General features: G+C 35.4%; 1 protein-coding gene across 2 annotated transcripts in view; it reads left to right on the plus strand.

Annotated features, from left to right (window-relative positions):
- The window catches only part of TTC8 (tetratricopeptide repeat domain 8), a 42885-nt gene extending 17553 nt beyond the window's left edge, over positions 1–25332 (plus strand). Inside the window, exons 7-15 of one of the 2 annotated variants that reach the window (XM_048070440.2) lie at positions 2985–3029; positions 9266–9351; positions 11891–11978; positions 15055–15165; positions 17216–17355; positions 18728–18902; positions 20210–20332; positions 22617–22700; positions 24643–25332. In XM_048070440.2, coding sequence (XP_047926397.2) covers positions 2985–3029; positions 9266–9351; positions 11891–11978; positions 15055–15165; positions 17216–17355; positions 18728–18902; positions 20210–20332; positions 22617–22700; positions 24643–24759 — 969 coding nt within the window. In that variant the 3' untranslated portion in view covers positions 24760–25332. The remainder of the gene's footprint in view (positions 1–2984; positions 3030–9265; positions 9352–11890; positions 11979–15054; positions 15166–17215; positions 17356–18727; positions 18903–20209; positions 20333–22616; positions 22701–24642) is intronic. The other variant, XM_048070441.2, reaches the window with a different exon arrangement.
- The last annotated feature ends 255 nt before the right edge of the window (positions 25333–25587 follow it).

Genomic DNA, 25587 nt, shown 5'->3' on the forward strand with positions numbered 1-25587 from the left:
ATTCAGTCTGTTTTGAGAAATGTAGCAATGAACACTTTTAGAAGACTGGTAGTACCTCATCTTCTGCTGGTGGTAGTTATCTCCCCCAGTCTAAAACTTTAGTTAATAACTTTGCACAAATGACTAGCAAATTCCTTTTTTTTTTTTTTTTTTTTTTTCAAGATGCTTTTTAAAACCTGATTGGGACTTATGCATTGCTTTTCAGTGTGGTTTTCAAAGAAAATAAGTTTTGTGTGATTGCACTTCATTCCTTACTCACTTCTTACGTTTCTGTCCCTTGGCCTCTTAACCAAACTAGACAGAAGAATAGATAATCAAATACAGTAAGTTCAAGCCTGGCTAGATAATGAAGGACTATCATCTCTACTGAGGGCAGTTACAAGTCAGTTCTGAAGAAAACTGCACTCCTTTTGTCCAGTTATGTTCTTGTCACCAATACATCAGCACACAACTATGCTAAACCAATTAGAGCTTATAAAATAGAGAGAATGTGAGAAACCCAAGGAGGATTAAGGAACACGAGACACATCCCTATGAAACCAGGCTTAGCTCTTCTCCTTAAAGACAACTAGCTTTCAGTTTTGCTTTTGATAACTCTGTATAGTTTTTAAATAGGTAGGTTTGCTTTCAGGTGAAATATTTATTCTCAGCAACAGCTCTCAGGAATGCAAGACATAGATATTTTAAACATTTTTTTAATTAGAGTTTTCAGGGAAGACAGAGTAGCTCTGTCCTTCAATTTCATATAAAAGAGGCTTAAGCCAAAAAATATAAATCAACAGTCCTCATGGAAACATCCATAGGCAGCAAGTGTACTTGTCAGTATTATGAAGCTAATACGGTATGACATTAATGTTTCATACAGAATGTAAGTTCTAAGTTTAAATTTGGAGCTACATGGATTTATAACTTTTTTTTTTCTTTTTTCTTTTTTTGTAAAACAAGACAGCATTAAGGCTAAAGCCAAAGCAGGAGTTGAGACTGCAGACTGCACTTTGTGTTGAGAAGCACTGATTAAAGTTTTAAAACTCTTTGAGCTGTCACCTCTCTGAGGGCACAAGATGATAAGTCTTGCTACTATTAAACTCACATAATTAGCCTTTGTATTCATGTTGGTATATAATCCTCCTACCTACTTCTTCCTTATGTTTGAAAAATATACTTATCACGTCTCCTTTTACATTAGATTATCTATTTTTTCATTGTTTGACTATGTCTTCCTAGTTCTTGAAGTATAAAGGAATGGACAAAATAAGTTTGCTAAGTGGCTAGTCTGTGACTGAAGCTAGCATCAGCCACGTTAAGGACTATTGCAGGCAGTGCCACAGCAGACATAAGAGATATAACCTGTCCCCAGAGATAGCCTCTATTAAATCTCAGTTGGCAACTAATTTATGCTATGAAACAGGAAATTTTATCTTCCTTAGCTTGTGGATTTTTAATAGAGTTACTAAGATAACTCTAGATATTTTTGTCCAAGTGAATGTTCAGTAATTTTTGAAGGTCAGGGCCTATAGATAGCCACAGTAAATTCCTCATGCCAGCCATCCAAGAAGATATCTTTTTTAGCACTTTTAGATTTACTCACTTTTAGTGAATGCTTCCTTGTTATTGCACTAGAGGAGACGCTGTACTGCCATTTCTTTATTTTCTGTTATTTTGTTATTTTCACTTCTAAACACCTGATAAATAAATGTCTAGTTCTAATCTCCCTATAAATGCATTTTTATAAATCAGTCTTTATTTTAATACTCTGTGGACATTCTTTTCTGAAAAAAAGTAGAAGAAAAGTAGGTTGTGGTTTACTTCCTCACCAAGCATGACAATTAATTAGTAATTTTCTATTTTTCTTAAGTCTTTTAAGAATTTGCTTGAGAAAAGCTGGCAGAGGAGTCATGGAAGCTTTGCAGGATTGCTGTCTCATTATTTCTTTCTTTCTTTATTCATGGGCCAAAGTTTTCATCTAGGGATGTTTAGTTTTTTTAATAATCAATACTATGAATTAAGGAAAAATATGTTATTTTGCAGCAATTAAGAGCTGGGATATGGTTGCTCAAAAAGTTAGTAACACTTCTTGTTACTAACACCCTTATCCATTTCTGGGGATAGAGGCTTTCAGTCTCCCTTTAAATATGTACTATCTTTCAGCATCATTATATTGACTTAAAATGCTACCTCCATTAGCTGTTATGTACCCTTCTGTATTCCAGTTTAGAACAGTTAGAAGGTGCTATTACTTGCTTAGCTTTATAAAGGAATAATCAAAGATGAAGTTATATTGCCTTGCAGTTGTGGTCTCACTAGCAATTACCATACCACAGCAGATGAATATTACTTCTTGAAGCTTTTCTATGATTATGGTTTGTTATTGGTATTATTATGGCACGGAATTACACAAATGTGATATTGTTAACACTTATCATTTATAAATAAAAAGGCAGTTCTTCCTTTACAGATCTCAAAATTTGGAGGGTTTAGAAAGTTGTTTTTTTTTTTTTTTTTTTCCTAAGACAGAATTTGCTCATCTTACATGCCTAATGAACGTATGTTTACTGTAATTAGACTTAGTTCTACGTAAGCACCTATCTACACATTGCAAAAGGTCTTTGTTAGATAACTTGTTGATTTTACAGTTGGGAAGTAATGAAAATGGTACCAGGTTTTCAAATTTACATTCACTTTCAAATTATGGCTGTTTTTTTAAGTTGACTTTAAAGACCAACAATTAAAGACAATTCCACTAATCTCTTGCAGCAAATTAAGAATTAAAATGCTTTCCTGTAATGACAATGTAGCAATGTATAGTTTTTGTCTCTTCGGGTCTTAATGAAATGTAAATGTCAGTAGTTCTGACGTGCAAATGTGATTGCTTGCACAAAGAATTACTTTCTGCCTAATGTAATCAAGATTCTGAAGTTCTTTAAGATAATATTTATTAATTTTTATCTTCAAATATGACATTGTTTTAAATATTCTTCTGACAGGCATTGTTCGAATATATTTTTCACCATGAAAATGAAATAAAAATTGTGAGTAATTCATACTTTCCATTACCAGTTTTTATTAAGTATCAGTCTGTTATTTCTGTTAATATTCTGCTAAACTAAGGATTCAAGTAGTACATCACATTTCAGTACAGAAGTGAAGCATTAGAAATTGTGTAAGAGAAAGAAACCCTTTCTACAGGTAAGGTAATGTGCACGTACCTATATGTTCCTTATTGCTTTCTTTTTTGAGAGGAAAAGCATTATAACATTGTTAAGTTAAATCCCTCGTCTATCAACATGATAAGATCCCCATATTTAATTATTTCACCTTAACAGAATTTACTTTTAATTTATATACTTTACTGGAGTCTGAGCAGTACCATATACCAGTTTGTTGAGCTGTCTTGAAAGTTCAGAGTACCTGAGGCCTAATATAAAGTGATAACATGTGAAAAGATTGTCTATTACGAGCAGAAGGTGAAAATACCTTGCAAAATAGTTAGTGTTTGACATGATCGTAGTTTGGCATTTGAAACCACTGAGATAATGCTTATGTATTTGAGTGAATAGAAATTAAATGTATTTGGTGAAACTACAAAAATTTTGGTGAAAAATAAAATATCAATAGGAGTTGGACAGTTTTGCTAGAAATTTTATTCCGTAGAGCTGAGGTGTTTTGTGCCCTTAAGGGAGAGAGCGTGTTGTCCCTACCATTGTCTGTAAGATTTATTCTCCAAAAGTTTTCCTAATTATATAGTTTCCCTCTTACCCTGTCTGAAACGTTTCTTCTGCTGATCTTTATGTGATATTGCACTGAACGGGCAAGATCAAATTTGGATGTGTATTGTTTAAACACTCATAAATAAATAAAGGTTGCAGGAATTTTTTGGCAGCTTACCAAGGGAAATAATTAGTTTACTGAATGAATAAAGAGTCAAAATATTTCATTACTATGTTAGATACATGCATCCAGTTGAAATGGAATCAAAATTTCTGCTTGAAGTTTGTATGAGAGTAGTATCAATAGTAGTGGTGTCAATAGTGCATAGCTGATGAAACAGTTACTTAACTTTGTCCTGCACTACTAACTGGTGTGTGATTAGATCTGAAGTTACACTCTCAAGCTGCTTCTTTGATATCATCATTTTCAGCCAGTTAATAACACACAAAAATATTTTGTTATTGACAACATAGATCAGAACCATTTCCAAATGTTCCGCTATGTGAAGCTTTTAATCTAGTATCAAATGATTATGTTTGTACACTGTCAATTTATTGCACAGCATTCTTCTAAGAGGATTGAGTTGCAATGCATTGTTAATCCAAAATGTAGTTGAACCAGTAAGTGCAAGTGTCAAACACGTCAGAGAGAAATAGCAATTATTATTTACATATTCTGATACTGAACATGAAGGGCTTGTTTTTTATGTCTCTAATAACTAGAATGTATGTTGTTTGTTACTGAGAACTCAGTTCACAAGGAATAGGTCACAGCATGATAGCTACACTGTGAGGATATGCAGGATCCCCAGACAGGACAGATCATTACATAAAATGCAAGCAAATTTCCAAGCACTCCAGCAAAAAAATTGTAAAACACTCTTACCCTATACTGCATGTTCTTTGAAATCCCTGCTGCAGAATTCAGGATCACTGTCTTACAGGAAAGTTTTGCTTATGGTTTTATGTGCACCCTGGTCACCTGGATAAATCTCTAAGCAAAGAAATGTTAGCTTCTGAAAAGCTTAGTCACCACCGTTTATTGAGTAATGAGAGGGAGATCTACATTTTTCGTTAAAGGTAGCATCCTGTAAAAAAAAAATAAATCACAGTTCGCAGTGCAATGTGCCTTTATATTGTAATGTGTTTCTCTGAAGAGTGTTTTTTGTGACTCTTCAGTTTGTTTTCTCTTGCTTGCATTTATTCCTCTTTTCCTCCATTTTCAATATATTTCTGTTCTCCAAACTGTCCTTCCTTCCTTTTGAATCTCATCTGCATTAATTTTTCTTAAAGAAAAAAAATAAAAAAATTTTTTGCTTAAACTTGGTTGTGTCAAACCTGTGTATTCACCTTTCCAACCAAAGGCATTTCACTGATTCATTTTCTTCCTTCTCCCTGAAAAGATTTCAGTTGATTTGGATTCAGCAGAGATGTTAACAGTTTAAAAGTTGATCTGGATCTCTCTTGATCATCCAACATTCTGTGACATCTCTTCCGTCTTTGTACGAAACACTTTTCTGCACAAGATGAGATGAAAGAGCTTGGAAGTTATTAGATCAAAGCCTGGGAAATTGACTTAAAGTGACTGTGTAGATGGAAAAGTCTCTACTTGCAGACTTTCTTCATGGGTAGAATTGGAAGACCAGTTCCTGCAGTTTCATAAATAAAACACAAAAGTAGTAGTGAGGTTATTTTCCTTTGTCAATGTGCAGATCCGCAGCAGTCTGTACTGTTCTCGTCTGCATTATTATTTAAAAAGCAAAGGCAGTTTTATTATTTTGCTTCTGTTTAGTATTCAGCCAGTCTATAGAAAGAAAAAAAAAAAAAAAGCCTTAGCAATTTCAGTTGAGGAATATCATTAATCAGTATGCATTCAGCTGCACAAACAATGCTAGGAACTCAGTTCAAATTAAAAGTAAATATATCTATAATCTATCAATTATCATGAACTTGGAGACAGAAGAAGAAGAGAGAAGCACTGAGCTTATTCAGCATTTGAAAATGCATTCAAAATTCTTTCATCTTACTTAATGAAAAATTAAACACTTCTCTGAAGAAATTCCTATTACCCTATCCATTATTGTTCTTGACTTGTTCTCTTTTGAAGGCATACACTTAATAACTGACTTTCTATGTTCCTTGAGTATTTCTAAATGCTGTTTAACGGGCTATGTGCTATAAGAGCAGAGCAGTGTAAAAGACTTGTCCAGAAATAGTTCAGCTTCTACTTATTTCAGCAGTAGGCTGTGACATTGTATTCTGCCATTATTCCTAGGTGGGTAATGATGACAACACACTTTGTCTTGAGAAAGAGCAAAGAATGTACAATATATACTTGGGTCAAGAAATCATGACCCGTGATATTCCCGTAGTTCTTTGTAATACTCTGACCTTTATATTCTCTGATAGAAATCTATTTATAATGGAATTATGTTAGATTTACAAACTATCGAAGTCCAGAAGACATTCACCAAAATAAATTGGCTGATGTCATTTATTCAGCTGTTTTATAAACTATCCAATGTCAGTTTGTCTACAAACAAGAATTTAGTCAATAACAATTGCTGGGAGAATTTGATTTTGCAAAACCATAGTAAATTACCACAGCCCTACAAGCTGTTTTACACATACTGAGTTATAGATGGTAGATGATTTGGAAGTCTTAATTTATAGCACAGTTTAGCTAAGGAGAGTAATAATAAAAATAAATAAAAACAGCTCACAATCATGCTAAATACAGGTTTGATAAATTCTTTGTGAAAGAACATTTTTATTATTACTGTAGGTTTTTTTTGCACAAATATGCACAAGCTTGAGAAGTAGGCCCACGGGAACCTCACAAATTCAACAAGTCCAAGTGCAAGGTGCTGCACTTGGGTCAGGGCAATCCCAGATGGGATATAGACTGGGAGCAGGACACATTGAGAGCAGCCCTGCCGAGAGAGACTTGGAGTTTTGGTGGACGGAAAGCTCGACACGAGCCAGCAGTGCATGCTTGCAGCCCAGAAGGCCAGCTGCAACCTGGGCTGCATCAACAGAGGGGTGGCCAGCAGGGCGAGGGAGGTGATGCAGGACAGTTGGAACAGTCATGGACAGTGACAGTCAAGGGAGTGCAGAAGAGTTGGGACACTTATTACTGTTAGTTTTGGTTGTTTTTCAATTAACTTGCTCTGCACATTGAACATTGCTTTGTACCTAAACTGTACAATTAAAAAAAATCTTGCACCAAACTGATCTTTAAATATGCTAGCAGTTGGTATTGACATGGCACAGTGAAGGCTTTGACTTTTAAAGGTCTGTTTTAATCAAGTTACTAACATTTCAAAGGCCACATTGTCAGAAGGTTTGTTGTAATGCCAGCAGAAAGTCTGACATGCAGAAATCTGACACTGATATGCACAAAGCCTTTTCAGGCAAACACTTTTTAGAAATGTTGATAACATTTGTAGTATTTCTAGATTAAAAATTTGTATTGCATGTAAAGCATCAGAAACAGGATGTTCCTATTCCTTTTCTATTGCCTTAACAGAAAAGTATAAAACCAGGATTTACTTAATTTCAGAAATTAATTTCAAAATTAAGTTATGTTTTGTTTCTTGATGCTAGTAATAACATCCCAGTAAGATTTCAGGATCTGCACTAACAGCAAAAGTGCTGATGTTACAGTCTACAAAGCCTGAAGCAGTCTTAGTTCCCACGCTCTAAGAGCAGCCAGAATTGTTAGCCTTACATAAAATAGTTTTCATAAATAATTAGGGTACCAGAAAGAAAGCTGAGTGTATAGCTACAGAAGGGATGGCTGTTTGAAATTCAGTCCTTCTCCTTGAATACTTGTCATCAGAGCACTCTAAGGAAGGATCTCTGAAGTACATAATTTGCAGTAGGATCTTTACTCATTTTCTATGACTACTTGTGCCCCATTAGAAGCGAGTGTGGTATTTGACAGATGCACACATTCTTTACAAATTTGAAAATGCAAACAAATTTGAAAACACAACAAAAGTTAAGTGATACTTCAATTTCAGCTGTTTTCCAGAATTTTCCCAGTGAACTGTACTGGGACAAAATTGTGTATATACTTTCAGGTGAAAGTGTTTGGAAGGGAAATGTAATTTCTATCTTGAAGCAAGCTTTTTCTGCACGACAGTTGTGGTGTCCAGGGGCCTGGCTGTGCTATTTGAAAAGTTATTAAGAAACAAAAGGCAGCCCAGATAAGCTCTGTCATCTGAGGATTTCAAGGATACCACACACCTGGATCAGATAGTGACTTCAGAGTTGTAAACCTTCCTTGTTTTTTTCTCTCCTGTCTCAGAAGCTGGGATTGCTAATTGTCTCTTTCTTTTGAGGACACCAAAATGCAACTCCTTAAACTGAATTGCTATAGAAAAAATAACTCTTTTCACAAAGCCAAAATAGAACAACTTATTTAAGTTGTTGTAGCTCCGATGACTTTGTGTGCTATATCAGATCTACACCTGTCGATTACTTGCAGCCTCATTTTGCTAGCAGGAAGAAATGGAATCAAGCCCAGAGGCTGATATCACTAAATTGGGCTCTTTGACATATTTCAAGTATTCGTATGATTTTTTTCCTGGAAACTATTGATTCCTATGCCACAGAGTGGCCAGCACACTGAACTCTTCTATACTGTTCCCAATAGACATCAAGTTTCTGATTTCTGTGGTCTGCAAAATGTTCATGAAAATAAAGAAAATGAGTTCTTTGTTATAAAAAAATCTGCTTTAAAGACTTTAAGACTATTTATGTTGATATCCCTGAAGTAGAAGTAACATGTAGCATGACTGATATGTTCTGGGAGAAACTGGTATTTTCAAAAAGTAAACACTAACAATTGCTTCTTTGATAGGTTTTGGTACAGAAAACACATCAATTTGTTTTAACAGGAATTTAAAAATTATAGTGAAAGCATGAAAAGCCATAGATTGTGTCTGCAATAGCCAATGGCAGCACATTGATTAGCATGCCTACTTTTCTGATATACCAGATAGAAGAGGTTTTAGACTTCCACCCTCTTAACTATTTCTTAGAATATTTATCTATTTTTGCTATCTATTGTAGAATAATTTTTATGTCAGGCTTTTAAAGGAAGAAGTATTTCCCACTGTACACATCTGAGAGTCCCCAGCAGTAGAGGCAGCCTGATACTAGCAATGAGATGACAATTTCTTCAGTATCTCAGACTGGCTGAACTGATTTGTTTATTTTAGTATACTTCTACTTGTTTTCAACAATTTTTAGTGAACAAGGAAGGGTGGCTTGGAAAAAGTGTGTTGGCTCACACAAATGCTCTGTATATTCTGGAGCCACAATTTGTAAGTCTAAGCAAACTAATTTTGTATTTTCTCTTTCATTGCTATAAGCTATAAGGATTACATTTTCTTTTCAACTGTAAAAAGAGTAACCATAAAGCAGTGCACCTTCCTTGAGTTTGCCACGACTGTTTGTTCAGAATTTTCTCTTTACAAAAGTCTTTGCACAAGATTGTTTGCATAAACGTTGAAGGCACTAATGTTAAGGTGATGGCTTTGTTTTGGAAGGCTCTAGATTTGGCAGCCCTTGCCACCGAGCATGCACAATTCAAGGACTGGTGGTGGAAAGTCCAAATTGGGAAGTGCTGCTATAGGTAAGCCATTGTTCATTTTTCCTATGATCAGTGAGTAGAAGTGCAGGACCTGAACTGTGTGTACTGTGCAATGCTGTAGAGTGAAAAATAATTCAGTATGTATTTAGTTGGAGAGGACTGCGATTACAGTTAAATCTCCTTTAATGCAAGGAAATAGATTATGGTCAGCTACTGGAGGTAAAGGCACCAGTATTGAGTACCTTTAAGTAACTAAATTAGTTGCATCTTTATTAAAGTTTTTTTTTTTTTTGAAAATTCGATAAATAAACAAAAAGAACTACCATTTAAAAAGAAACACAAAATGAACAGTAGAATATTGGCTTGAGAAATTAACTGGAAATGAGGGCTTCAGATTGATGAAATAATAAAAAATGAGATCTTAATTTTAGCTACTGACTGCCAGAGATGCATTGCCCAAGGAGTACCAAACAGTTGTAAAGATGCCAGGGCATCAGAGCTGGCACCCAAGACACAAGAGTCTGATAGAAATTGTTTGGGAGGACCCCAACACTTTGCACAATTACATTCCTCTCTGGAATAAGAGTGGCAGCAGCAGGGAGGAGAGCTTGTAGCAAGCAGTTCAGAGTGGTTGCTGAGGGGCTAGATGGGACTGTAGCAGCCAGTTCTACCTCATCAGGTAAACCTCCTTCTGATACAACCCAGATTCCTATAATTCAAGCAAGTACCGAGGCAAATTGCCCTTTGACTTTTTACAGTGTTTGTCCTATGAATGTAAGAAGTGTAGATACTGATTTTTTTTTTTTTAAATTGAAACATCATCTGCAGTCTTTACGATTGTATAAGCAATGCTTGTGTGAACAGGTTGATTATACTATAAAGCAGTTAGCCCTTTATAATTCCACGTTGTATCTTGTCTTGAAACTATTACTTCTTTGTAGATGCCCAGTCTTAACAAAACTCTTCATTATCCTTAACCTTTATTTGACGTTCTTTAGAAGATTAGACTGGTTTTTTTTGAGCTTCGAGGTCATTCATCACTTTCATGATTTTTATGAATAAAGCTATAGATACTAAAGCATCCAAGCAGGTACATGTACTTTCAGGATCCAAAACTGCATTGTTTCCCCATTGGCCATGTTTCTTTGTTTTGGCTGGCTTGTTCTGGCTTGGTTTTGTGTTTCTTCACCAAGTATATGTGCTCTTTGGCTGAAGAAAAGAAAAAGCAATTTGTGTTTGGGAAAGTGTAACTTTTTGCTATTGCTGAAACGGTACAATCCTCTTAATTTTGTAGTTTATGCAGCATTTATGTATCACTGCAAAATAGTCTGTTCTACAGTAACACTTGAAAACAAGTGCTTTTAAGATGAAACAGACTTCTGTGAGCTTCATTTTCCATATGCCCCCCGCCCCCCCGGAGAGAAAGCAAGTGATTTACATGAGCTTAAGACTGAGCTGTGGTGTAGTTTACAGTACAGCATTTTTTTCCACACACAATTAAAGATTTTTAATATTAGCAACAGAGGTTTTGTCATTTCTGAGATGAGGCTAAGAGAAAGTGTCTTCTGCTGACGAGGAACTGGGAGAGTAAGGGAACAGCCAGGGCAAAGACTCTGTGGTGTTCAGAAGACAAACTGACAAATGTTGTGAAAGGAAAATGGAAGCTTGAGGGGAGCAGGTGTAGATGAGCAATCATGGGCGATGAAGGAAAAAAATGATAAACGGGGCAACTTTGGGCTGGGCAGGGAGGCCTAACAAGTAGAAAAAACAGCATTACAATGAGATGTGGTAGCTTAGAGAGACAGGACTGGGCCTCTGTCATGTCTGTTCCTGAAGATGAAAACCAGAAGCAGCGTTGGGCCAGCCAGCACACATTCCCATCTGGAGACTCGAACAAGGCCCAGAAATTCTTACCTTCCCCTCCAAACCTATCTGAAAACAGCTAACAATGTCCTATTGTTATTTCAAACTATAATTTAATCAAAATGGCAGAGGCTTCTACTACTATATATAAAGCAGCAGTTTTCATGTGGAGCCATGGATTACTTATTTACAGAAGTAACTGAGAAGAGAAACCTATTGTTGGTAAGCTTAAACATGTTAAGCCGAGTTCTGTGTCTTCACAGGGAAACATATGGAGACCACGGATGAACAAAGACTGAAAACGGTCTAATGTTAGCGATATCCATTTTTTTTGGCAGGATTTTTTATGGTTGTGTTTTTATGTTTTCAAGAAAGAGTAACAAATGGTTAATACTAAAAGAATGTTAAAATTATGTGGTCAGTCAAAAAGATTTTTTACAGTCAGTCGGGGAGCAACTCTGTTAGACAACCAGAGTTGCTTATTGTTGTCTTATGTAGAATTACGATTTAATGAATTTGATTTTTTCATAATTTTAAATGCTTGTCTTTATAATAATATATTCATGGGTTTTGTTCACATGCACGCAAATAAATGACCTTAAAGTATGCTTTTGGACAGTTCTCTTTGGTTTAGTGTGCCCTGCTTCATTACTTAATTAGCTTTTATTTAAAAAAAATCCAGAAAACAACCTTCTACATCTATCTGTTGTCTCTTTAGGTTAGGATTATATCGTGAAGCTGAAAAACAATTCAAGTCAGCTCTCAAGCAACAGGACATGGTTGATACAATCTTGTATTTGGCAAAAGTAAGTCACCAATTTGCTTATTTCAGAATGAAGTGAAATTCCAGCCTTTTCCAGTGAAGTTCGTACACCAGAATAGTTGAGTATTGAGCTTGATAAGCTCTTGAGTTTAATAGCGTGTGATCTCCACGTGGACCTGAGACAATACCTACTTACAGTTGAAATTGAAGTGTATAGTTCAAAAAAAGATTTTGGAGTTTGCTTATTTCATGAAAAACCCTTCTGCTACCTCAGTATATTCTTTGGTCCAAGTTCCAATGAGGATTACACAGCTAAAGAATTATTGGAGTTTCAGTAGGAAGAAAAGTATAGCTATCTGTGGTCCCCTAGGAAACTAGTGCAATAAATCAGTAAGTGAAGAGTGAAGCTCAAAATCCTAGTTTCACAAGCAAAATCAAAACAAAGTGAGTTAAAGGAAGCAGTCAGAGACCTTGAAGCAGCGAATGTTCTGTCAAAATAAAGGCATTAAAAGCTTTAAAAAAACAAGTGGTACAGGTAAGCCTCAGAATCACTTGTTTGCAGAGATATGTATCAGACTGAACATTTTCAAAGATATTCAAAAAGAGGTTGCCTGAGAAACTAAAACTGCATTTTCCTTCTTCTCATCCTAGAAAGAGATGAAATCAGTTGCTCTGTCAGCTGCCTTCAAGCCACCTGACTCAAGTCAATCCAAAAGATATTCATATTATGATACTTGCTGTACCTTTACATTCCTTGAGCTGTTTACTTTTAGTTATTTAAATTGTCACCATTGATATCTGAAGACTTGTCTTCAGTACAGCACTTTGAGGTAGTTTATTCAATTCAGCTTAGTCATTTTAGATTTCTGTCACTAGCAGGAGTCACTCTGCAAAATTCATGAGCTACACAGAGTGATTAAATTGGCAGAGTAATTGGATTAACGGTGATTTACTATGTGCTCCCCCCCTCAATAGTCTCCCTCCCCCAGTAGCACAAGTAGGAGCTCCTATTTGAACTTCCACCTCCCACTCCATAGACCAGCTGGCTCAAGTATATGGCATCACACAACACGATTTAGTGACTGTTGGTGGACAGGCAATAGGGTAGGGCACTGAGTTCTAGCTGAATCTGACAATACTGAAAAGAAAAGTCTTGAGTTAAGCAACCATTAAAAAATAATAGGCGTGCATCAAGTTCTGTGTAAACTGACTGATACCAGAGTACCGATTTGTTTTCTGGTTATAGTCTGTATAACAACAGTTATCAGAATCATTTTTTTTATATTTTCCTCAAAGCTAACTCTCCCTTGAAATGTAATTTATGAAAGGATAAAAGATTGAAAGAAAAATAAAAAATAAAAAAAGAATATTGCTGAGGAGTTACAAAATATTTCATGACCCAGCAGGGCTGGAAATGGGATTTTTTATACCACAGATAGAGAGAAAACATACTTCATAAACAAAGATAAAAAGATTTTTAAAAGGAACAGAACTTGTGGAGTTCCCTGACCTCCATTTTTTACCTTTTTTGCCCTAAGAATATGAAGATAGCTGTGCTTCATAGCTAGATCAGGTCATAAACCAAACAAGCAAACAAAAACCCCAGCTTATTAAAATTCTCAGTTCAAAAAAGAAAAAAGTTATTTGAAGGTATGTCAGTATGCACTGGCTTATAAAGCAGACTTAGGAATTGTTATACAAGTCACTCGCACTGGTGATAATTAGGAGTAAAATGATCAGCCAAGGTTCTTCCTAATTAAGAAGTAATACCCAAATATCATTTATTCTCTTTCATCTGACTCTGTAAAGAGTAATTTCATAGTAGTAAACTGTTGCTAAAGGAATATGAAACTTCTACTCTTGATTAAAGGAAGGTGAATGGAGTGACAGTCACAATGGAGATGTTTACTTGAAGTTTAAAATTCAATGCAGACTTTAAATTCATCAGCAGCTGCTGCATAACTTATAAGTGAAAAACTATAGCAAATGATTTGAAGTCTGTTTTAGATACCCAGATATAAAATCCATTACGAATAGATTGATGACTTACAGCATATTAATTGATGATGTCATTGGAGCAGTCCAAGTCTACCAAGTCCCAACTCCCACCCCATCATAAAAAAACCTCCCTGAGGCTTAAGGGCAGAAACAGAAAATGCATTTGGAGGTTTCTTGGGTGTTCAGTTAACGTTGATATTTTTCCTCCATTTCATCACAAGGTTGGTTGTTTGTTTTTTTTTTCAGAAAGATACCAGTCACAGATTGTTTCCCTTTCTCAGTTACATCAAGTATTATCATTTAATGTAATATTTCACCAACAGGAACACTCAAAACACTTTTCCACTCAGTGGGAGACAGATTAATCACTGTAGTCATCTAGTTTCCCAAAGTAGGTGTGTGGGGATTTTCCCTTTGCTGTAGCTGTTGTTAGCATACCCCACAACAGGAGGGCTTTAGAGTTGTACTCTCAGACGGCTGTACAGGTGGTCTCTGTCAACACATTGATGCCCTCTCTCCAGTTCTCACACAAAATTATCTACATCACATGTCAGAATCAACAAAGAAGCCAAAATCACGAGGAACAAACTGCCTTCTTGCTGCTAAGAGACTTTATTATTTAGGACAGGGAAAGTTGTCAGAGCACTAAGGAGACTTGAAAGCGTCGGTGCCTGGTGCAATGCAGTCTTATTTAACTAAGTAAAATATTTTGTTATTCCAGCACTATCAACCAGAAGATCCAGTTCTTTCAAGCCCAAATGTATAGTTTTAAAAATATATTAATCAGGAAAGTATTCAAGGTAATACCTTCACGTTAGTGTTAAAGTATATTTTTGATATGATAATAGATAACTTCTTTAGTTTATTAGTAATGTCCAGATGAATTAATAATGTCTAGATGACATGCATGCAAATTTAATTATCTTATTTAGCCTATTTTCTCTATATTACAGAGATTTTTTTCAGTATTAACTCCAATATTTTCCTAGTATTATTCGCCATCTCTGCTAACGTTTTACTGCATAAAGTGAGGTGTCATTCCTTCCATTTAACCTCCCTTGTCAAACAGCAGTATGAATATAAAGACATTTGAAATTTATGTACACTCTTTATTTGCATAGGTGTATATGCGCTTGGACCAGCCTGTAACAGCATTAAACCTTTTTAAGCAAGGATTAGAACGATTTCCTGGAGAAGTGACTCTTCTTTGTGGAATTGCCAGAATCCACGAGGTATGCGTGCACTATGCAATTATGGCCAAGGTTAGCTGCTCAAGCAAGAAAAAGAGCCCATAGTTGAATATAAATGTAAGGGCATCAAAAATTAACTACACTGATTTCTAGTATCACTAATGCAAAACAGGTAACATTATCTAAGATACCAAAGTAATGTCAGGGGAGTCTTGCATGCTTGTTTGTTTAAATGGTTAATCACACTACGGAGACCCTTGTTCAGACATACAGAACCATCACCACATTTAGTCAAGTGGTCCAGATATTGTCTGCGTAGCTTGGTCAAGTTCATATATTTTTCATCGGACTGAAATTGCTCAAGTCACCAACAGCCCGCTGGCAGTATTAAACAGCAAGATAGTCGATGGATCAGTGCTGTCTTTATTGTGCTGTAAGCCACTGTTGATTTCTTAAGCCAGTGAGAACAGTTGGAATGTGAGTGTTTCTTGGTTTTGAAGTAGATGTTATTTTAAGTAGGATTAGTTTTAAAGTAGTCATTTCGTTTTAGCTTGGTAACCATGTACTTTGCATTTTAAAAGTGTATTTTCATGTCAGTGGGCTTAATATTGTGCTACACTAAAAGTTGGTAATGATGCTATTCCAAAACCAATGTTTTAAACATATCATGAAATTTTTTTTGTCTACATTGATACTTGGCATTCTTTCCTGGTCTCATCATTCTCATCTAACCCCTAAGCATTAATCCATTTTCATATTAAATCCTTTTTGTCCTTCAGCAAGGAACAAAACAGCTGCATAATTTTTGGAAGCTTTTCTTCCTGAATTGCTAAACAGTTTTAAATATGGATATGATTTTGCCGAACCATACATAACATTGCATAACCCTTTAAGGAATTATAAAAGGCTGCATATACTTGACAGAATATACTTTTGCACTGACACCTGAGTGCAGGATTATAGCTTTATTAGCAAAGATTTGTACTGCAGCACAGGGGCTGTTCTTATTACATACACTCACAAGTGAAATGTGCGCATCAGGCATCTTAATCAGAGCTTTTCTTCTCTGTCACTACCTTTTGGCTATGGGAAGAGTTGTAGACCTTACTTGTTTGTTTGTTTTTTTTAAATGTTATTTGTAAATGGTCTGCTTTAATACTGTTTCACTTAATGGAAAAAAATACATATTTTCATGGCTAAATGTGCTGTATAGGTTAAAAAAAAAAAGCTTGTTCTTTAGTCAGGTTAAGAGTACAGTACATCTACAGCACATAGGTAGAAATTATTCCTCTCTAACCACAGAAGTGTGTTTAAACCATTTTAGTTTATTTTCTTCTAATATGGGGCAGAGTCCTGTGGTGACTTCTACTTCTCAGAAACAGAGTGACATTTATAGCAAGGAGTCCACCCTAATTCGTCTTCCAACTAGCATACATCCAAGCATATTTTTTGATAAAATATAGTTCTCTTAACTGGTGTATCCTACCCAGTACAAGTTTTGGTAGTAAATCCATGATTTCTGTTTTCAAAGGCACATAATAATTCTTGGTATGCCATTATATTGTCATTTATGTTCGGAGAAATTCATAAGTTGATTTACAAAGCATTGAAAGAAATTGAGACATTGACTGGGGAAATAAATCTTCTGTATGTTACCATACTGGGAAATCAACTGTACAGTACTATATATCACAAGGCATTGTGCAAAACATAGCAAATACCCATTGCACATACTAAGCTTATGACCAATCTTTTTTCCTTAAAAACAAAACCAAACAAAAAACAACAACAACAAAAAACACCTTTTTTTGTACCAATGGCGTAGAGTTAAGACAGGTACAGCTGGCACTGATAAATGAATATGCCTTCTTCTTGTCCATGTGTGTGACGCTTGTGAAGTAGTGATGTTGCATTGTACAACAGTTAGATGCATTGTAACAACAGTTAGAGAACTGCAGGGGCATACATAATCTCAGTTAAGTACTGTACAGGACACAGATAAAGCACTCAATAGATTGACATTTTAGTAAGTTTTAATATAGAAATTGGTGATAAAAAGTAGAATTAATTTGTTTTTTTTCCCATTGTATAGGAAATGAACAATATTTCCTCAGCTACAGAGTACTATAAAGAAGTCTTAAAACAAGACAATACTCACGTGGAAGCTATTGCATGCATTGGCAGCAACCGTTTTTATTCAGACCAGCCTGAGATAGCTCTGCGGTTTTACAGGTATTTTTACAGGTTTTACACTTGTGGGGAGGAAGGGGGAACTGGACACATCGGAGGGTAATACAAAGGGTTGATTTTTGTAATGCTGATAGCAAAACAAGAGCACTGGAAGACTAACGTGGGAGGTTGATCAAGCTTTTTGGAGAAATATAACCATAAAATTAGCACACCAACTCACTAACATACATATATTCCCTGCCAGTGATAAGTACATCTCCTTTAAATATTTGTCATCATTCTGCTTGAAGCTTGTATCAACAGATTATCAAAATAGTTCAGTTAATAAATATATATATTTATAATTGTATATATTATAGATATGTAATTATGTATATAAATATATATAAATAGTTCCGTTAATAAACAAGAAATGATCTTTCACAACATGAGGCAGTTTAAGAATGCTGAGCCTTATTCTCAACTTCATTTGCTTTCAGGAAGCAAATGGACTTCCTATTCAGCCCTTTGGAAAGGAGTCGTTTTTGAAAAACTCCACCTGTACTCATAGGCAGTTGTGACCACAAAACCTCTTACTTGAATGTGAGCTGGGATTCCCCTATGTTTTACTGAAAGAAATAAAAAGACAGTATTAAATGATGCTGCTTGCTTGTTATTTTGAGACAGGTTGCTAATGAGTCTGACTCACGTTCGTAAGTTTAAGAACAAATGAAGTTAGTCTAAGCACTGCCATGTCATTTCTGTTGTACCTGAGGTTTTTTATGCTTTAGGTTCAGAAACTCAGTGATGCTGAAGACATCATATCTCTTCCCTGGCCCTCTTAGCATACCTATTTTCCCTATTAATGTTAATAAACAGCGTTTTTATAAAACATCCATCCTAAAAGACACATAAACAATATCAATTTGAATCAAAATTTGACTTATGCTTCACATGTAAGATTAATGTAGATTCATACACTAGATGTACTAGCACCGATTAAAGCAGTGCTGTGGGACAGGAATCAAGCAAAAATTTGAAGCCTGAAGAGTTATGAAAATCAACTGCAGCATTTACAGCTTGGTTGAGGTCAAGGGTTTGGAAAGAAGAAATGGAGAAAGTCTGCGTACATCTCTGTCTGACAGTAAAGTCAGGTCATATGACAGTCAAAATGCCAGAAGTCATTTAATTTACACAGAGACTGTTTTGCACAGCTCTGATTCTACTAATTAGAAATGCTCTGCACTGCCCTTCATAAAACCTCTACAAAGTGTAAAACTGTAACAAAATTGTCAGAGAGCTCAAAATAAAGTTAAGGTACATGGCTATTAAACTCTTGGTATAGGGAGGAAGGAGGAGAGAATTTTGTCATTTAGAATTGAACTCATATTTGAAATTAATATAAAAAAATAAGAAATATTTTCTTTCAATCTAGGCGGCTCCTGCAGATGGGTGTCTATAACTGCCAGCTTTTTAACAATCTGGGCCTCTGTTGCTTCTATGCCCAGCAATATGATATGACACTAACTTCATTTGAACGTGCACTGTTTTTGGCTGAAAATGAGGAAGAGACAGCAGATGTGTGGTACAACTTGGGACATGTGGCTGTGGTATGAAAAATATTAACAATCCTTCTGAATAAGTATGATTTTACAGAAACCGGAAAATAAATATCTAGGAAGGAATCATTGTCCTACTTTGAAATATGAAACCTGCTAGTGTATTGGATAAAGTATAGTAAAGACTTAATTAAGGGTTTATTTGCACTTCAGAGAGAGGACGGGGAAAAGAAAAAAGCTCTGTACATCATCACAGAATGTAGTTTACTCCTGCTAAAAGATTCTCCCTTTCTAACCATCTTTAACTTTCCTTTCTTTCTGAAAATTTGTAACACATACCAACTCTTGAGGGCCTTTGCTGCAATACAAGCTAATCTGACATAAAATTGAATTCAAGATGTTTTTTCTCTGAGCTGTTATTTATATGACATGGAGCAATAGATTAATTTTGTTGTCATAAAAAGTGCCTATTGAGCATCATGGAACATACACTAAAATACCCAGTCTTCTGTCTTGTAGGCAGCAACAGAGATATTTTTTAATTGTGTCATCAAATTTGTTAAATTCATACACTAATTTTCATTCATTGCCCATTTTTGCAGATGTTATTCCAGAAGTTATGTTAGATTTCTGTTTATCTGTCCAGAATAAAGTTACCAAATAATGTTTTGCTAGCTTTCTCGCGTGGGTTCTGTCCAAATGCTGATTGCCATTTAAGTCAGAGAGAAACTCAACTGTTCATCTTGATTGTGCATCAGCTAGGATGAACACGTTAATTTATACCACCTAAAACACTGAAATTTGAACTGATATGCATATATTTTTCAGCATTTTTCACTTTTAAGGTTTAACCTGATGCTGTATCAGCGTTGGTCATAAAACTAGAACATTAACGTGGAGACAATGTCTCCATACAAAGAGATTAATCTCCCTTTGTTTTTGTCTTCTAATAAGTAGGCTTATATGTGCTTGTTTTTTTTTTTTTTTAAATCCATTTAAAAACAGAGAAGCAAGATGACTTTTCCCCTGGAGATGTCTCTATTTTTCTTACCCTGCTAAAGGGGTAGTGTATAGAATGGTCTTCAGATGACACGTTAGCCATCTAAGCATTCAGTTATATGAAGAATCTCACTTAAAGCATGTAAATTTGTGCTGGAGAGGAACAATTCTGTCTGGGTAAAGAATGAGAAGCAAATGAGATGGTCTGGGAAGAAAGCACATATGGTTCTGATCAGCATGTTTTTATTGTAATTTGCATTTCATGGTAGTACATATGGATGAAAAGATAACCAAGACAACAAAACAGATGCATGTTGTTTCCAATCTTTTCATAAATTAAAATACAATCTTACTTTCAGGGGATAGGAGACTTGAATCTGGCTTACCAGTGTTTCAAGCTGACATTAGTCAACAATAACGACTATGCGGAAGCTTACAATAACTTGGCTGTACTGGAAATGCAAAAAGGTCACATCGAGCAGGTTGGTGTTAACCTCAGCCTAAGCAGAATGCTTTCTTTGGCCTGTTTGTACTTGAAGATTACTACTATAGGCACAAAAAATGATAAGTTTTTTGCATGGTTCAGAGTAACCTCCACATTGTCATGCTGTCTCCCATTAAACTGCTTATTCTTAGGCATATCCAAATGATGCATCCAAGATGAACAAGGTTTGCAGTGACTTTGCAGTTGTTGAGATCTTTTTTTCTAAGTTGATGCCTATAACAAACCCTATCACACTATAATCATCACTTAAATTACAACTTTGACTATATATTCAATTAAAAATGTAGATAATATACTTTTGTTGGGCAACAGAAAACAACAATCAGATCACCTCTTAAAAGATTTTTTCAACAAGGAGACTGCTTTCGAGTTTAGTCCCAAAGCAGCAAGTTCTTGTGAAACACTTTCACATCAGTAACTTTGGTGGTTCATTTTACCTAATGTGAGTATGCTGTGTTGTGTTGCAATTAGCTATATAATTGACATGCACAGTGGATTGAAAGCAGTAATTTTTATACACATGCAATGAAAGTTAATATCTGTTTATTGGTCCGTTAAAACTACTGTGGACTGTTTTAATCTTTCTGAATGGGAGCAAGGCTATTGTGATGGTTTCATGTATACATCAGAGAGCTACAATATTATATAAAGACTTTTTTGAAAATCTTTTTGAAGAGCAAATAATTCTTAGAAGATTACTTTATTCAGGTGGGCTGTCAATTGTCATGGAAACATTGAAATGAACCCAACACTGGGTGTTTTTAGTGACAAATGAAGTTCGGTTTTGGTTTCAGTTTGGTTTCAGCCATGCTACTGATATTTAAAACCCAGGTGGAATTTCTATCCAATTTCTATGTAGGTTGTCACTGATAATAGTTAGGATTCCTGAGCTTTTCCATTATAATGAAATGTTTTATGTCCATTTTATATTTCAGCTTTAAAATTTCAAATTTCTTCTTGTATCACATGAATAATAAAAATTCAGGATCACAGCAATAAATGTATGCATACGAAAATAAAAAATACGAAGATACTTAGCTTATCTTTGTTTTTATTTTATTTTACAATGTTATTACATGCATTTACTCAACATTGTCAAATTAAGGGATTTTTATTAAATTCTTTGCTCTGCCTTTCCAAAGAGTTAGTAGATACCAGTACTGTTAAAAGATCTGATGTATTTTCAGAACTCTCAATTTTTTTGTGAAAGCGTTCACAAGTTGACCTGAATTTTTTATTAAATTTATGGCATGAGAATGCACCTTTTGATTCTTAATTTTTTAGTTAGTTTTTAACACTACTCTTTTGCTGATCATAAAAAAGATTGAATCCAGCAAGTAGACTGTTTAATGTTTAATGTATTGAGTAATGTCAAGTTTTACAGCTTCATATTCCCTCAGTGATTTGTTTAAAAGTCCACCTCAGCCCCAAGGGTCTTTTTTTTTTTTTTCTTTTCTTTCTTTCATGGAAGGATCATTTTATTGTATTTCTTCATAAGTCTGGGCAGTTTCGGCTGAGCAAACCAACATGTGTGGTCATTTGAGAGAATGTATGGTCACACACACATCTGTCCATCCCTTCAACTCTCCCTTCATCCCTAAAGAGACAGTGATGAAAGCTCTGCTGTCTAAGCACTGAGGAAAGCACAACTTGGCCATTTCAATTCCACACACAAACAAAGCTGCAGGAACAATAACAGAGGAGCATAATATTAATTATTTACCTGGTTCTGGATGTCTTATAAACCACCTTGATCTCACGTTCTTTTTTTTGTTTTGTTTTTATGCTAATAGGAAGTGTGAAAATAGCATTGAAGGCTTTTATTCAAAATGCTGAATGTGAAAACTGTTTTATTTTTATGATAAAGTTTAGGTTTCTGGGGATGTTTAAGACTGAACCACTATTACACAGTGCTGTCAGAGACAATAGATACATTCAGTGGGACTTTAACTGCCTTTTTTTAAATGACTATATTCAGTATATAGAGCTGAATTGCCTAATTAAATATGGTCCCAACATGGCCTTTCTGACTCCATCAAGAGTCTTATTCATTTCATTACTTTTAAACTGTATTATGCCTAGATGTACTGTTGGTGTAACTTATATGTAGTGTAACCCATATGTAGTGTGGCATTATTAACAAAGGCCTAGTAAAGAGAACTCAGAATGATTTCTTACAAGAAAGATGAAAATTGCTTTAGATTCTTGTTACCCTCCCTCCCTTGCAGATTTCACTACATCTTTTTTCTTTCTCTACACAGGCAAGAGCTTTGCTGCAGACTGCTTCATATTTAGCACCTCATATGTATGAGCCCCATTTTAATTTTGCTATACTCTCAGAAAAGGTAATGTACTGTCCTATTTTAAAATCTAAAAATTGAGCCTTGGTGGGGCAGTTGAGTTTTTATTGTTATTACTCAGAGTTTCAAATAGCTAAGACAAAACAATATTTAGGTTGGATATCAGGAGAAATGTCTTTACTGGAAGGGTTGCACGGCATTGGAATAGGCTGCCCAGGGAAGTGGTCGAGTCACCATCCCTGAAGGTCTTCAAGAAACCTGTATATTTGAAATTTAGTACCATGGTTTAGTTGCGGACTTTAGTACTAGGTTAAAGGTTGGACTAGATGATCTTAGAGGTCTTTTCCAACCTGAATGATTCTATGATTCTATGAGTATGTAGTGCACAAACTCAAGATAAAACTGAAGCTACATTTTAGTACCCAGAAGGTGTATAAAAGTACCATTCAAATGTTTGGTTTTGAGAATGTGAGGCCAACTAGCCATATAGTAACTTTGCAGTTCTCCAAATGCACAGAAGATGGACAGTCCATTAATAATTCCATCTACACTCTTTACAGTCATCAGCTTTTTCAGAATGTGAACTAAAATAGTATCAGATGATTTATCAGTTTCAGATGATTTATCAGTAATTATATAATATATATATATATATGGAATACCAATCATTCATCCCATGGCCTTAGTAATCTCAAAAGGAGTATCTGTTCTTCTGCTTTATGACCACTGAATTTTGTGTGTTAATATTTTCTTTCATAATGGGTGTCTCAGACATCGAATTAACAGCGTGTCTGACATTACTATTAATAAGGAGAAACTTGTACAAGTCCCAAAATTTTTACAAGAAGAAGAATATTTCTTGGCTTGTGCCTATACCTTCAAGATTCTGTTATGAGTCTGTGTTGTGTGGGCAGCCCAACTCCTACAGATACTAAAGTACGTGCATCGAGGAGTGAACAACCCATTACTTTGTAAGCATATCCTCTTCATTGTGAAACAGAATATGGCTTGGAATAATTGCATTATATACTTACTGATTAAGGAGTAAATCCTAGTCTGCAAATGGCTTGTTATATAGCTTTTGCACAGAGGAACTGCACAGGCTGTGGAAGAAGACAAATGGCAAGGTCAACTAACTGTTTATGCAGTCTGATAATGCAGTTCTTAGATTCAGTGTAATGTCGTGGTTTATAAGGCGTAACTTCTCTGGCCAGGACCCTGGTTTTCTTCTCCTCCAGAGAATTCTTGCTGTACTGAAGTTCTGTGTTGGCAGACACACAGGCAACAAAGGTCTCCTACTGCCACTTTCCGCTGCTTCTCCCTTTCCATCCGGAAGCTGTCGCTTTTTCTAGATGGGGTCCCAAACTTTTGCGTTCTTTTTTTTTCTGAACCCACTTTCTGAGGTGCTCTCCTTACATACACTTCCTTCTTCCAAGAAATGATATCTATTTGCTCCCAACTTTACTTTTTCCTAATGTGGAAACATACTTCTACAAGCAACAGAGGAGCAATATACATCTCATCAGCTCTGTGTGCTATCCTGCCTCTCTGTGAGGTTGCAGATCACATGGAGTTGTGACCTTTGCAGAGGCCTGATTGGCTCTCCCCTTTCTATATTTGTAAGACAACATTTATGGAATTTAAAACCAAGTCTTCCATTTTTTATTCCTCCTAACTTTGAGCACTGAGCATAGGGTACTTTGTCCTTTCTCCAAGAAGTCAGGTAAGATATAAAATTACTGTCTTGATGCATCCCTCCCATTGAAAAAAAAAAAAAACAACAAACGCTTCTTTTTCTTCTCACCCCTTAAAGTAAGAGGGACATAACCCTGAGTCTGAAAAATTGCATACTGTCTGTTTTATTTGTTGCGTCTGAGGACCAGCTATGTTTAAACATTTGTGAGTATCAGAACTGTACTTTACAGAATATATGATGCAAATACTGTAGTGCTTGCATTTCCAAAACTAGTTTGTGTGTTTCTTATAGGTTGGAGATCTTCAGAGGAGTTACACAGCTGCTCAAAAGTCAGCGGAAGCGTTCCCAGGCCATGTTGATACACAACAGCTCATCAAAAGATTAAAAGAGCGCTTTGCTATGCTCTGATGACATATTTTTAACATGTAAAAATAAATTAAGGTTAGCCCGAGTTAATGTCCCATAGATTTTATTGTAAGTAGATAAACTATACTTCATCAATTCCTGTTGTAAAACTTATGCTACTTAGAGTAGCAGAAAAGGTTCAAGAGTCCTAAGTAGCGTGTGTCATCTTAAAACTCGTGACTTATCAAAAGGAAGCTAGAACGTGTTGCAACTACATACAACTGAGAATACAAGAGTGGCAGGATATTGCCAATATGCAACTTTCAAGTGCTTGTCTGATATATTAATAAGTAAGTCCTAATTTAAGATTAATGAGGATTTTAAAAGATTTTTTTCTGACTTCTGCAGAAAAAACAAGTTTTAAAATATTCCTGTGTGACAATCTGTCAAGCAACACAGACTAAGAATACTTCCTAACTGGTCTTCAAACATGCTTTTGATAGTATACTTTCTTACAGAATGTTAAGTTTTAAAATTAAAGTAACCAGAAATGCATTTAAAAACACAGATGCAAAAAGAAGTTCTTATATTTCTTGTTGTACTTTATGAATGAAATAAATTCCAGTTTGTATGGTTTGTCATGTTTCCTTACATAAATTAAAATTGCATCCTTATTGCCTTGAAAATAAGAGTCAGAGGCCATAAAGTATTTTGAAAGACTCAGCAGAAGTGGTACTAAATAGCAGAAATACATGCAGTCCTTTTTGCTGAGAGAGCTTAATCTTCATTTCACTGAGGGAAAAGGATATGTCAGTAAGAAGCTTGCAGAGTTAACTACTAATGACTGAGAATGAAACGGTGACTGGGTGGTTACCTGTGCTGCCAGGTAAG

Source organism: Anser cygnoides, chromosome 5 (genome assembly GCF_040182565.1).
Source record: "Anser cygnoides isolate HZ-2024a breed goose chromosome 5, Taihu_goose_T2T_genome, whole genome shotgun sequence".
In the NCBI taxonomy this organism is placed as follows: domain Eukaryota; kingdom Metazoa; phylum Chordata; class Aves; order Anseriformes; family Anatidae; genus Anser; species Anser cygnoides.